The 12,082-nt window shown below is 37.1% G+C and overlaps 4 protein-coding genes and 1 pseudogene across 10 annotated transcripts; 1 reads left to right on the top strand and 4 right to left on the bottom strand.

Annotated features, from left to right (window-relative positions):
- Positions 1-1,614: 1,614 nt before the first annotated feature.
- On the top strand, positions 1,615-4,480 carry LOC145912318 (large ribosomal subunit protein mL38-like). The gene is made up of 9 exons (XM_082999742.1): positions 1,615-1,788; positions 1,934-2,108; positions 2,671-2,762; positions 2,823-2,960; positions 3,056-3,270; positions 3,364-3,482; positions 3,798-3,956; positions 4,015-4,148; positions 4,332-4,480. Exons 1-9 carry the CDS (start codon positions 1,650-1,652, stop codon positions 4,478-4,480), a joined length of 1,320 nt encoding a protein of 439 aa, XP_082855868.1. The 5' UTR covers positions 1,615-1,649.
- A 101-nt stretch (positions 4,481-4,581) lies between these two features.
- LOC145912322 (putative peptidyl-tRNA hydrolase 2 pseudogene) lies at positions 4,582-5,046 on the bottom strand (annotated as a pseudogene).
- A 106-nt stretch (positions 5,047-5,152) lies between these two features.
- LOC145912321 (peptidyl-tRNA hydrolase 2, mitochondrial-like) lies at positions 5,153-5,882 on the bottom strand. Its single transcript, XM_082999746.1, has one exon. The coding sequence runs from the start codon at positions 5,756-5,758 to the stop codon at positions 5,153-5,155; it is 606 nt and encodes a 201-aa protein (XP_082855872.1). The 5' UTR covers positions 5,759-5,882.
- Positions 5,883-5,900: 18 nt separating this feature from the next.
- LOC145911882 (methyl-CpG-binding domain protein 4-like) lies at positions 5,901-6,368 on the bottom strand. Its single transcript, XM_082999323.1, has one exon. It carries the CDS (start codon positions 6,366-6,368, stop codon positions 5,901-5,903), a length of 468 nt encoding a protein of 155 aa, XP_082855449.1.
- Positions 6,369-7,588: 1,220 nt separating this feature from the next.
- LOC145911491 (uncharacterized) lies at positions 7,589-10,085 on the bottom strand. 7 transcript variants are annotated; one of them, XR_014403246.1, is made up of 7 exons: positions 9,559-10,085; positions 9,013-9,486; positions 8,849-8,959; positions 8,634-8,783; positions 8,407-8,568; positions 8,135-8,225; positions 8,003-8,051 (listed from the first exon to the last, which is right to left on the bottom strand). XR_014403246.1 is itself a non-coding variant. In XM_082998858.1 (6 exons), exons 2-6 carry the CDS (start codon positions 9,194-9,196, stop codon positions 8,011-8,013), a joined length of 351 nt encoding a protein of 116 aa, XP_082854984.1. In that variant the 5' UTR covers positions 9,197-9,486; positions 9,559-10,085; the 3' UTR covers positions 7,589-8,010. The 7 variants fall into 7 exon arrangements, 2 of the variants coding, with proteins under 2 accessions (XP_082854984.1, XP_082854983.1); XR_014403245.1 differs by having other exon boundaries at positions 8,849-9,110; positions 9,180-9,486; XR_014403242.1 differs by having other exon boundaries at positions 8,849-9,486; positions 9,559-9,713; positions 9,769-10,085.
- Between the last annotated feature and the right edge of the window lie 1,997 nt (positions 10,086-12,082).

Raw genomic sequence — 12,082 nt, 5'->3', positions numbered from 1 at the left:
ATTATAGCTCCTAGTGATGTCTTGCATCGGATGCGGGTTCCCGGACCCGGCCGGATATTGACTAATTTTCAATACCCGGACCCGGCCGGATAATACACTTAATTTTACCAGATAGTCGGGTAATCATTTTTGTCCTACAAACGGACACACATTTCGCAAATTACTCGTTTTTGGGACCCAGTCTGTGATACTCGCTGACTTCCGATTTTTCTGTTGTTTGTTATTACGGTTTTTCGTGACGTGTTAAATGCCCACGTTTATTTGTTCCACTCATGATACGCTGACCTTGACATAACATTCTGTTTGGCAATCAAACATTTTTGCCATACCGATAAAATACACGAATCGGTGTTAACAAACTGCCGAATCCAAATTATCCGACCGGATTTGATTGATAACTATCCGGATACATTCGGTTATTGCTAATACCGCCCGGGGTATTAGTTGGGGACCATTTCAGGCCGAAAGGGTCGATTGGCACAATAGACTGTGGTGCACCAAAAGAGCTCCAAGTTTTCAACTATTTTAAAGAAGAGCCCCTTCTTCGAGCGAACTCTTAACCAACTTCAAAGTATTTCTCTCAAAAATCATCAAAACGTCAACCCTTGATAACGCGCTTTAGCGCCGTTGGCGGTAAACATGTTTCAACTGTACGTAACAATAAAGGAAAAGTCGTACAAAATTGGTATACACAACAGAGAGCCTTACAACAAACATATAACAAAATTAGGTCGAAACCTCTTTTTTAACCCTCTTTTAAACAATGACAAACTTTTGCTTGTTTACGAAACATTCTGAGCAACAAACAAATTCGAAATCAAATCGAAATTTAAATCACTCGAAAGTAGTGATGTTCCCAGTTCAAAATATCCAGCCCGGCCGGATCCGGATAGTTATAAATCAAATCCGGTTGGATAATTTAGATCCGCCAGTTTGTTAGCACCGATTCAAGCGTGTATTTTACCGGTGTGGCAAAAATGTTTGATTGCCAAAGATGATGCGGTGTTAAGGTTAGTTTATCATGAGTGGAGCAAATCAAATTGGGGCATATATTGATGGATCATTGAAGGATCAACACGTCACGACTATTTTATAAAAAAGACGAATAATTTGTAAGCAAATTCGTTTCTAAAAAAGGTCATCTCTAAATAAACTTAACAATTTTTCGGGTTTGTCGGAAAAACTTTATTAGGGATCCATTTTCAAATATACTGGTATTTTAGAAACTTAAGTGCCAGAAGAGCAATTCCGATTAATCCATTTTCAAGTTTGTTTGTTCACTTTTTTGTGTGTTTTGTTTCTGCCATGTGTTTCTTTTATGCGTTTCGCTTTTTTTTGTGTTTCACATTTGAATTGTTTTTAATTCTTGGCCGCTTTTGGCCAAATGGTCTACTTAATGTGTTTTCCTCACTGACAGTGTTTATGGTTTAATCTTAAATAAAGATCAGTTGTTTTCGTTCACGCATGCTTTCCGTTCTGTCACGCATGATTTCTTCCATGGGATGAATGGTGAAGTTTGCATTCAAGAAGATAAAATCAAATTAGTACTTGGAGTTTGTAAGCGAATTAAAGGAAGATATGTGCATTAATGGAACTGTTTTTTGATACAGGGAGTTACGGCAAAACTCAGTAAGCTTTCTGAACCTGAAATGGTTTTTGTGCAAGACGTTTCATGGCTTTGTGATGGGATTGTACAGATATGCCGCATGAACTACAGATGTTACGCAAGTGGATATCGAATTTCACCACTCAACTACAAGAGCAAAAGTCTTGACAAAAACATGACGGGTAAGATTTCAAATAATATGCTGTAAAATTTACTTTACTTATACTGCTGGTTAATTTTTACAGCAAGGGTAACATTAACTTACCTGTGTTGTAGCATTAAACTTTTCGGGATAGTATATAGAGCAAATTTTAAATTACTTTTTAGATGAAGAAATATACAGGAAAAAAATTGCATTGAGTATGCTGCATAAACGCAGGTCCAAACTGAGAGTGTTCGACAAGGCTGATCTTGGGAAAGTTTTGGGAAGAAAAAGGACAACTTTACCTAATGACAAATATTTCAACAAAAAGAATATTCCTAAATATGGAAGTTACTACAAGTAAGCCAGTAGCAGAAAGTATAATCCATGTGTAGCCGGTCCCACTAAAAACCCATTGTAGGCATGGAGTCTAGGCATTGTAGGCACAGTAGGCATTGAGTCTAGGAATCATAGATATCGTAGGCATTGAGTCTATACATCTACTCAATGCCTACAACGCCTAGACTAAATACATACAATGCCTAAGACGCCTACAATGCCTACGACACCTACAATACCTTGACTCAATTCCTACAATGCCTAGACTCAATGCGTACAATGCCTAGGACACCTACAATACCTAGATTCAATGCGTACAATGCCAAGATTCAATGCGTATATTGCCAAGACTCAATGCCTACAATATCTACGATGCCTACAATGCCTAGGCTCAATGCCTACATTGGCATTTTAGAGGCACCCTGTGTAGCCCACCTTATTAAATTGTAAAGTTTAGAATTTTTACTGATACATATCAATTACACAAAAATACCTGTTGTGAATGTAGATTTCTTTTCTGTTGGAAATAAATGTTTTAACATACAAAAATATCGTTAAATATCTCTTGTTAATATTATTCAAGTTATGTCAAGTACGCTGAGGATATGAGAAAGCTTCAAAAAGAAATGGATCCTCATTGGAAAACAGTTTACAAATGGTTTAAGGTCCAGAAAGGTTTGTGACATTTGTATTAAACTGTAACATGAGAATACAATAGTTACAATATTTGTACAGATGAGCCTGAATACACTGACATCGGTTTAAAATTTGTGCTACCCAAACTAACCCAAAGGCAAAAATGGAACAAAGGTAAAGAAATAAAACTGCTGCGAAGCAGTGTTAAAAAGTGCAAAGATGCCCAGGAAAGGAAAGGTATGTTTGTACTGAGTTTGTTGTCTTTCGTCCTGTGCTAGATTGTTTATTTGTCTTTCTCTCAAGTTTAACATTCATCAACCTTCTGTTTGCAGACACGTTTTGTGTTGAAACTGCAATGGACGAATGGGAAAGAAATTTTCATGGAATTCAAGAAATTACAGCAATTGCAAAAAATTATGGTGTTTATCGGGACTTGTTTGGTGATAAGTTTTTCTACCCTGTTGTTCACATGGACATTAATTATGATACTTCTGATCCAGGCTATGTTAGTCCAGTTTACTATGGGAATGAACTTTCTGCTGCCATAGTAAGTATGCTCCAATTTACAGGACCTGTCAATAATTAAGTGCCCGATTTGTCAAAGTACTGATGAAACATTCACAAATTACTTGTTTGTTAGGTTGTATCTGAACCTTCAGTAACCTTTGAGGCAGAAACAAATTCATTGTGGACAATACTTGTTGTAAATCCAGATGGCCACCTTGAATGCGACAACTCAGAATATGTTCACTGGTTTATGTAAGTAGCTATTGAAATAATGATTTATAATTTGGGGTCCAAAACATGCTGTTTTGTGGAAACTTAGCCATAATCTCCAAAATTCAAAACAAACGTGTTTGTTGTCTTCTTATGCCATCTTTTAATGCATGCATTTTCATAGACTAAAAAAAACTTTTAGTTATTGAGTAAATTTTTCTCATAACTTTACAAAACGTTCTTAAAAAATAATAGACAGCAGATCAAAAAGCATTTGGGAACCATTGTACTAATGCATGCATCAATACTGGATCTTTTATTTTGAGAAAATTTTATCTATTGTTGCTTTGCCCACAGAGGAAACATAAGAGGTAGTGATTTCACATCTGGAGATGTTATTGTCGACTACCTGCAACCATTACCCCTCCGTGGAACTGGTTATCATAGAATTATATTTGTTTTATTCAAGCAAAACAAGGAGATAGACTATAGGGAATACCAGACAGAAAGTCCATGGTGAGTACAAGAGAAATAAGCCACAAAACATATTGCCACAAATTCCATATGTTCACAGTTTGCTTTCTGATCGCTCTTTTCGAATAAAAGACTTTTTTGCACAATACCAGTCACAGCTAAAACCAGCCTCAATTCGATTTTTTCAAACCAAATGGGACAAAAGCGTCATGGAAACATTTCACCATAAACTTGGTAAGATTTATTATATAGTCCTATTGTGGATGGTAGGTGTATCAGACAGTGGTTTAGTGTTCATTTTTAATGCCTATTTAAAAGCAATTGTGATTATTCTCACAGACGACAAACAAGCCATTTCATGTTTTTTTTGCTTTTATTTTTGTTGTTCTGAAAAGTATACATTTGTTTTTCTGCTAGATATGGAAGAACCTGTGTATGAATTTATTCACAAAGAATACGAAACTCAAGCTGCATTAAAAGATTTTCCACATAAAAAAACATTACATTGGTTGTTCAAATTTATGCCCAATGAACCTTTCTATCCAGGTGGTGGAAAACTTTCATAAATGTTTCTTGTCTGCTGTTGATTAAAAAATTTTACTTGAATACGTGGGTGTTAAAAAGTCAGGGTTTATAATTCCAGATTGGATAATGTTAATTTTGATCATCACAACAATTTTAACCTTTCTGTAATTTTGTTAACTTCCAAATCAATTTCAGGACCAATAGCTACTACAGTTTTAGTACCAGCTTTAACAACAGTCCTTCCAGCATCTCTCACAGATACTACATTTAATCCAGCATTTATAGCTTTTTTCTCTATATCATCCAGTTCAATGTCAGATTTGCAAGTCACCACTATCTTCGGCTGCCCCATGAATTTCCATTGGTGAAATTTGTTTAAGTCCGAGGTTTGCATTTTAATGGTGGCCCCTACTGCTGCATGGGCACATTGTGATGCAATTTTCCCTCTACCCATAGACAGATCGCTTCGAACAACAATTACCATTTTGTAGTTAACATTACGGATCTTTCCTATGTATCGTAATTTGTTCGTTTTATCAAACAAACAAGCCAGGCCAAAGCCAGTAGCCATACACAGAGTATAACACCCCAAGTCTTCAAGTTTCATCCCTAACAAATCTGCAGGAAAACAGTGTATTCTGTTTTTGGTAATTCAGCAAAACTTCACTATGGTTTCAAAAATGTGCCAATAATAAAAAAAAAAATCACAACCTCTATAACAATTTAAGGTGTCCGGTAACTTTATTAACATCATCATCTGAACCCGGGCCAACAGCTAATACTGTTTTTGAACCTGGGCTGATCTGTGTTCTGCCTGCATCTTCTATAATAGTTGTAGTAAGTCCAATCGTCCTTGCGTGTTGAAATAATGCCAACAACTGTTCTTCATCTGAACATTTAACAACCACTTTAGGTTGGCCACCATATTCCCATTGCTTTAAAAGAGCCTTGTTTTTAGTGCATAATTTTTTGTAGGCACCTAGAGCAGCATGCGAGCATTGGGCTGCAACTTTGCCTTTCCCCATCTTTAGATCTTGGCGAACTGCAATCACTAATTTGTATTGATCGCTTTCAACAATACTTTTACAGTCTGGCTCTTCTTCAATTCCAATGGTCTTTTGTTTTGGTCCATCATGCTTGTGTTCTTGTTTTTTTGTCAAAATTCCCTTTGCAATCCATCCGAAAATGACCCCACAAGCAATGCCAGTGACAAACCCAACAGCACCATTGACATCTAATGACTTCATGCTAATCTTAAAAAAAGTATTATAAACACCTGATGCACACAAGTTTAAATACATCAACAAAATTAAATACATAACAGAAAACAGTACCTGAAGTTAAATAGTGCCGAAACCCAATTGGGTCAGAAAGTAATACAAAAAAGGACTAGAAACATCAATCATTTAGCAGTAATTGTAACACAACAAAAATGCCATTTGGGCAGATACATATTTACATTTAATTTTTACTTATTGATTTAAGCCATTCACAGTAAAGATTTAGCTTGTGATCATCTGGCTGAACAGAACACCATTCCTTCACACAAAATATTCTGTATGAATCATTTCCATACTTTCCAATTCCTGTAAGCTCAATTGGATATTTCCATTGTTTTTCAATGTAATCATTTGAAAACCTTTGTATTTGATTAGCTCGAACATGCTGAAGCCCAAGTGGTTCTAAAATATTTTTAATTTCGGTCTCTGGGGTCTTACTTGTTATTTCAGCATTTGGGCATTTGTTAAAAAACTTCCAAAGTGTAGGTATAGCATTTGAACCAACAGTTTTGTTCAAAAAAATTGTGGCTATTAGTAACTTCCATGGGTCATGAAACAATGCCTCCTGGACTAGGTTGTATGGCGACCTTGGTGGTATCCAGCCAATTTGTGAGTGGTCAAAAATAAGAATATCAGCTTCAGCAGGCATAAAAACTCAGTTTGACAAATGGCATTTGGGTATCTTCCACCTACTTTTAAACGCAAAGATATTGCAATTTAAATAGTCACTTGCACATCTAGTCTTGAAGTACATGGTTCACATTTTCAACTTTACTTGTAGTTAACATGTGAGAAAAACACAAGACCAGATGTGCAACATGTGAGAAAAACACCAAAAGAGCACTTTTCACACAAGAACCAGTCTTCCGTCAAGGTTTGTGAGATGGTGAAAACACTGTTTTTTTCTCTTACTCCCAAACTACGTTTTAACACTATTGCGTTTTTAAAAACCATTAAATACGTCACAGCTTGGGCGTAGAGAAACCATCCTGCTGTAGGCTACCGAAAACATTTCGTGGTGCTAAGGCTGTAAATGACTATCAAAATAGATACAAATGATCTGACGTGTACAAATCATTCCGAAAATCCCGCCACGCACGAATATTTAGATTAAAATAAACTGCATTTTGCACATTACTGCATTAAAAGACCGATCCAAATGGCAGGGTTGTCAACCTGTATCCAGTTATCACACTTACACCTCCTCCGAAAGTCAGACGCATTACTGACGCAAACCTTGTTTGTGCGGTCACAATGGGTGTTGGCATGCGTCGGTTGTCGTCGTGCGTCAGTGCTTACATATGATTTCTATTTTATACTTCGCTAAGCGGGTGAGTTGGGTAATATTTCTTTGTAGTATGATATAATTTTTTCTCATTTAGTGAAAAGTTGTTTATAATAAATTCAAAAGGGATAGTTATGAAAAAATTGCTGCAGCTAACATATGATTAACAAGTTTGGTGGTAAAACTGGTGTACGTGTTTTGCAGGCGAGAAGTCTTGGAATGAGTGGAATGTGTTTTCATGAAACATTTTATTTTTATTGCAAGGTCTCCAAAATAAAATTTGTTTCGTTTCATTTTTAAAAATGTCAAAATTAAAGTGCATACACTGTGGAAAAAGTTGGGTAGTGGCTACCCAAAAGTTTGGGAAGAAATGCGCAGAAACCCATAAAATTTTATTCGGTTGTCACTACCCTAGTTTGTTGGGTAGATTATCGTTTCACCTAAATTGGGCACTAACTATTTTACCCAGTTTAGTTGGGTTCCAATGTGCAGAAACCCCATTTTTTGGGGTAGCTGATATTGGACAAAAACACTTTTTCCCAATCACACAAAGCATTGCACAATAATAAAAAAACGAAGTGTATTTGGAATGGAAAGAGAACAGCCAATTGAACAATGAAAAAAACTGCAATAAAAATGAAAGTGGCAAGAATGGAATAGAAAAGAACACTGGAACTTGAACATTATACACTGGTACCATTAGTAAGTGTCACAGCAAATGATAAATACATTGAAGGACGCATAAAAAACACATGAAAACAGTTTCACTAAGTACACTTTAACAACAGTGCCAACTCCAGCAGACTATCACAGAGTGTATTTTTCCACATCTAACTTAAACAAGTACACTTGCAGAAATTGCATTTTTTTGCATGCTGGCTGTATTCATAATTTAAAACATGGTGATACACCATTACAGCAACAATACCTTGAAAAATTTCATGAACATCTAAAACAGGGGACTGATCAATACACAAGTTATTTTTGGTTGGTGTTGTGTAGATGGTCAGGTATTGCTGTCACTATTTCTGAAACTGTTGTATTTTTCTGTAATCAAACACATTTTGTTAGACTCTACATTAAAAATCAATTACTTCCAAATTAACATTTTTATTTTCAAAATAACATACCCTTGCTTCCTCTTAACTCAAACCCAGTGATGCTTTTCCCATGCGCACAAACTTTTACACAGCTTGCTTCCTTAATGCTGGAATGAGACATCTGCAAATATTATAATATATTTCAACTCCAACAAAGAAATTGAATGAGGGCCATTTTTTAAAATTTCCTTGGAAGGTTTAAAGCCCTTAATATGATCTGTAGTGTTTTGTTGCACTACTGACTTCATGTTCTCCACTCTATCTAAAAAATCCGCATCACAGCATTCATTTTTCTCGCATACCTTTGCTTTCTGTGGTGTATCATTTTTGAAAAGTTCATGGGTGACATAATGTTTTAGGCTTCTCAGAATTCATTTCTCTTCAATACTGCCTACACGTTCTGTAACTGATTGATCAATTCTGGCAATTAATCTTTGATCAACAGGTTGAAGAAATCTTGCAGCCTTAACAAAAAAGATTTATTTCCAGACTTCAGTTATACATAACTTGTTTTTCATAGAAAACTCACTTTCTCTAAAACATGATCTATATGGTCGTCCTCTTTGGGGAAGCAAACACTGCCAGTTTGTTCCTTTATTAAGCGCTTGTCATTGTTTTGCAGCAAATGTTTTATGACAACACTTGTCTTTTTCAGTTTGGATGTACATTTTGAGACCAACTAAACATTTGTCGTCAAAATAACAATAAAATAAAGCAATTTACTTCCAACAAGTCAAAAAATACCTCAAACTGTGGGAACTTTATAATTTTCTGAATTACAATATTCGCCTTGCAATTTTTTTTTGTCCCTTGAATACACAAATGCTTTCTGCAAAAATTTGGGTGATCTTGTAACTGAAAAAGGAGAGCATTGTTTAACCATTTTCGATATAAAGACACATATATACCTGTATAGGAATTGCAGCTCGACGTCTTTCGTTTTTTATTTTGTGACGGTCCTTTGAATGCTGACATTCCAAGACCATAGTTTGTAAAAACATACCCACTACAACATTGGCTGAATTTAGTATGAAAATCTTTTGACATATTAACTGAACTAGTCAACAACAACAACCTGCAAATTTTGCTCATTTTTCTTCTGTGCTGGTTCTGATGTATTTGGGTAAAATTTGTAAATATGCTTAAAGTTTTGTGTTAAGCTAAACCATTTTACTCAAATTAATGTTTGTTGTGAACTTGTTCTTCACAATGTTCAAAAAACATCTTGCTTCCTGTGAAACACCTCTACTTTGGACAGATAGTTATCACATACTGACAAATATTGCGCCTGTTAAAATGCCAAAGTGATTCGAAGCACTCGGACTGGGTAATAATATATGGAATGCCAGCATCAATCCAGTGCACAGAGCTGTTACATGAATCTTTAAAAAAGAAACTCATTGACAAAAACAGTGTGAAGTGGAGTTTCAAAAAGAAAGTAGAATTTAATTCACCATATGATTTAATTGAAGACGGCTTTAAGGTTAGATCAAGTGATTTTTCAAAACTGAGGCTCATGCCACTGTCAAAGAATTCCAATTAGTCAACCTTTTCCACAGTATTTGAATTTGTAAAATCAATCAAGGAAATTGATACTCGATCATAGCTGCTAAAGAAACATTACACCATTTAAATAAGAGTTACAGCACACCTGTACAACCTACCGTGTATCATCAGTAACACCTTCAGAAATTAGCAATCACCTTGGTATTGCCACGCAATGTTTAAATCACCGAGACTTACTAACGTCAATAATTGTCTTTTCCATGTTTCTCGTACAAAATCAGTTAAAAAGAATCTGAACAAACAGTTATAACCAACAAATCCAAAAGAAAACCTGTGGCGTCGCACAGCATGCCCTCTGCTACATGTGCGCAGCTTTTCCGCGAAATAGTAATCCTATGGAAGCACTGACGCACGACGCTAACCGACGCATGGCAAAACCCATTGTGACCGCACAAACAAGGTTTGCGTCAGTTATGCGTCTGACTTTCGGAGGAGGTGTAAGTGTGATGATAACCGCTTTGCTTTGGTCTCCAGGTCTGGTCGACACAACTTTAAACGCACTTAACTTAGCCGCTTTGTCCGATGTAGATAATTTAACTTAAAATATTCATCACAAAAAAAGGTCATTTGGCAATAAGTCTTGATCAGGATGAGGATTGTGTCCTGTGTAGGGAATTCGGCTTGTCATTTTCGGTCGGGAATTTCGGCCTCAATATTTTGTTTAAACTTGATCTTTTGAAACCGCTTCCTACACTCTTACATTTACATCCAAACTTTCTGACGCCATCGCTAGTTATCTCGCTTGCTTTACGTCTTTCACCTTGCGCTACTTCTTCTAAGTCTCCTTTGTCGCGTAATCGCAGCAATTATATCTTTGTTTCTGCCCCCTCTTTGATGTATCCCTATGTATTTGCGACTCTTTCCAGAAATAAACAGATCATGGCTTTCGGTCCAACAGATCACAATAGTTTTCGGTCTCCCAGATCATGGCTTTCGGTCTAACAGATCGCAATGTGATCTCCCAGATCACGGTGTTCGGTCCCAGGTCTCAGATTTAGTCTCAGACCGAACTTCGCTCCAAAAACAAACCATCGGTGTCGGGACCTGCTGCCAACATGGTGTCAGAAGCTTGATGTCGGGTTTGCGCCCATGCAACCCTTCACCTGTTTCGGCCACATAATGCGAAAGCGGTGTTCTTCTCTCGTGTTTGGCCTCGTTCCGCGGATGTTTTTTCAGCCTCTCATTCTTGGCGCATGACCAGTTTCTCCAATATACGCACCGTCACACCTTTCGCCGGGAATGCTAAACCATACCACCCCTTGTGTCCAGCTAGTCATCCACACGTTTTTTCGGATCTGATAGGAAGGTACATAAGATAGCGAGCGGTCAAAAAACTAAATGTTGAATTCATCAAGTGGACACTATAACGTTTCCAGAAGTCCTAAAACATATGGCAGAACAACTACACTCATAACTTGCCCATCCTCACACCTCCGCGACGTACCATGGAAACGTCGAAGAAGGAAACGAGCATAACCGTTTGCGAGAATTAAAGCGTCTTTCTGATATAACCAGAAATCTTGTTGTCATCAGTTATCCGCGATTCAGACAAATATACAATGAGCGTGCTAACGCCCGAATGGAACGACAAATACCCGATGGAATGAATAGGTTTGTGTAGAGGGGGTCCCTCTCGCTCTTCTCTTTGAAAAAAGTCATTTAAACAAGACAAACATACCGACCTTGCTCGCACACCATTGTGAACTTAATGCTTGGTTCAACAGTTTTATACGTCTTCCCCACCAGGGTGGCCTAAACTTCGTTCGCAACTTCGTGCGTTTGGTCAAATTGTACATTTCTTTGAGGTGCAGACATATGGCCACTGTTTCAACCTATTAGGTCTCATCACTGCAGCCTGGTGTGACTCTTCCAGACGACTTTGCCGACCATACGGCCAGGCAAGATTGTACATGTTGGTGGGTCGGCACGCCAAACTGTATTATTGGCCTTAATGGGCTACCTGGTTTGTAAATATTCTGCAGTCAATAAGCTCTAGAGATCCTCCAATCCGTACTGTGCAATTCAAAAAACTATTTTACTGACAACACTTGTTTGTCCTGAAAGACGACCTTCCGCTTGACATCATTTAACACAAGTTCCGCTTCACCTTGCGCCCACCTTACCTCTCACATCATGCGCCCTTTGAACACTTTAATTTTGGACTGAGAAACCGTTATTTAGGAAATAAGTGATATCGGTGGACATACATTCAGGTCAAAATTTGGCCAGTTTGGTGTAATTAAAAAGTTGTTTGGGGGCGTTTTTACGATTATACAACTTGTAGTGGCCGCGGCTATTTTATTATTGTTAATTATTTTTATTTTCTGAAAGTTTGTGGCAATCTCTGCAACTTCAGCTTGTAAAAAATTTACAGAAATTCGTTGAGAAAGAGCAAGTTGCATGCGTTTGTTT

The sequence above is a fragment of the Ascidia mentula genome, chromosome 8 (assembly GCF_947561715.1).
Source record: "Ascidia mentula chromosome 8, kaAscMent1.1, whole genome shotgun sequence".
Lineage (NCBI taxonomy): Eukaryota > Metazoa > Chordata > Ascidiacea > Phlebobranchia > Ascidiidae > Ascidia > Ascidia mentula.
This window is presented reverse-complemented; position numbering and strand designations above follow the sequence as displayed.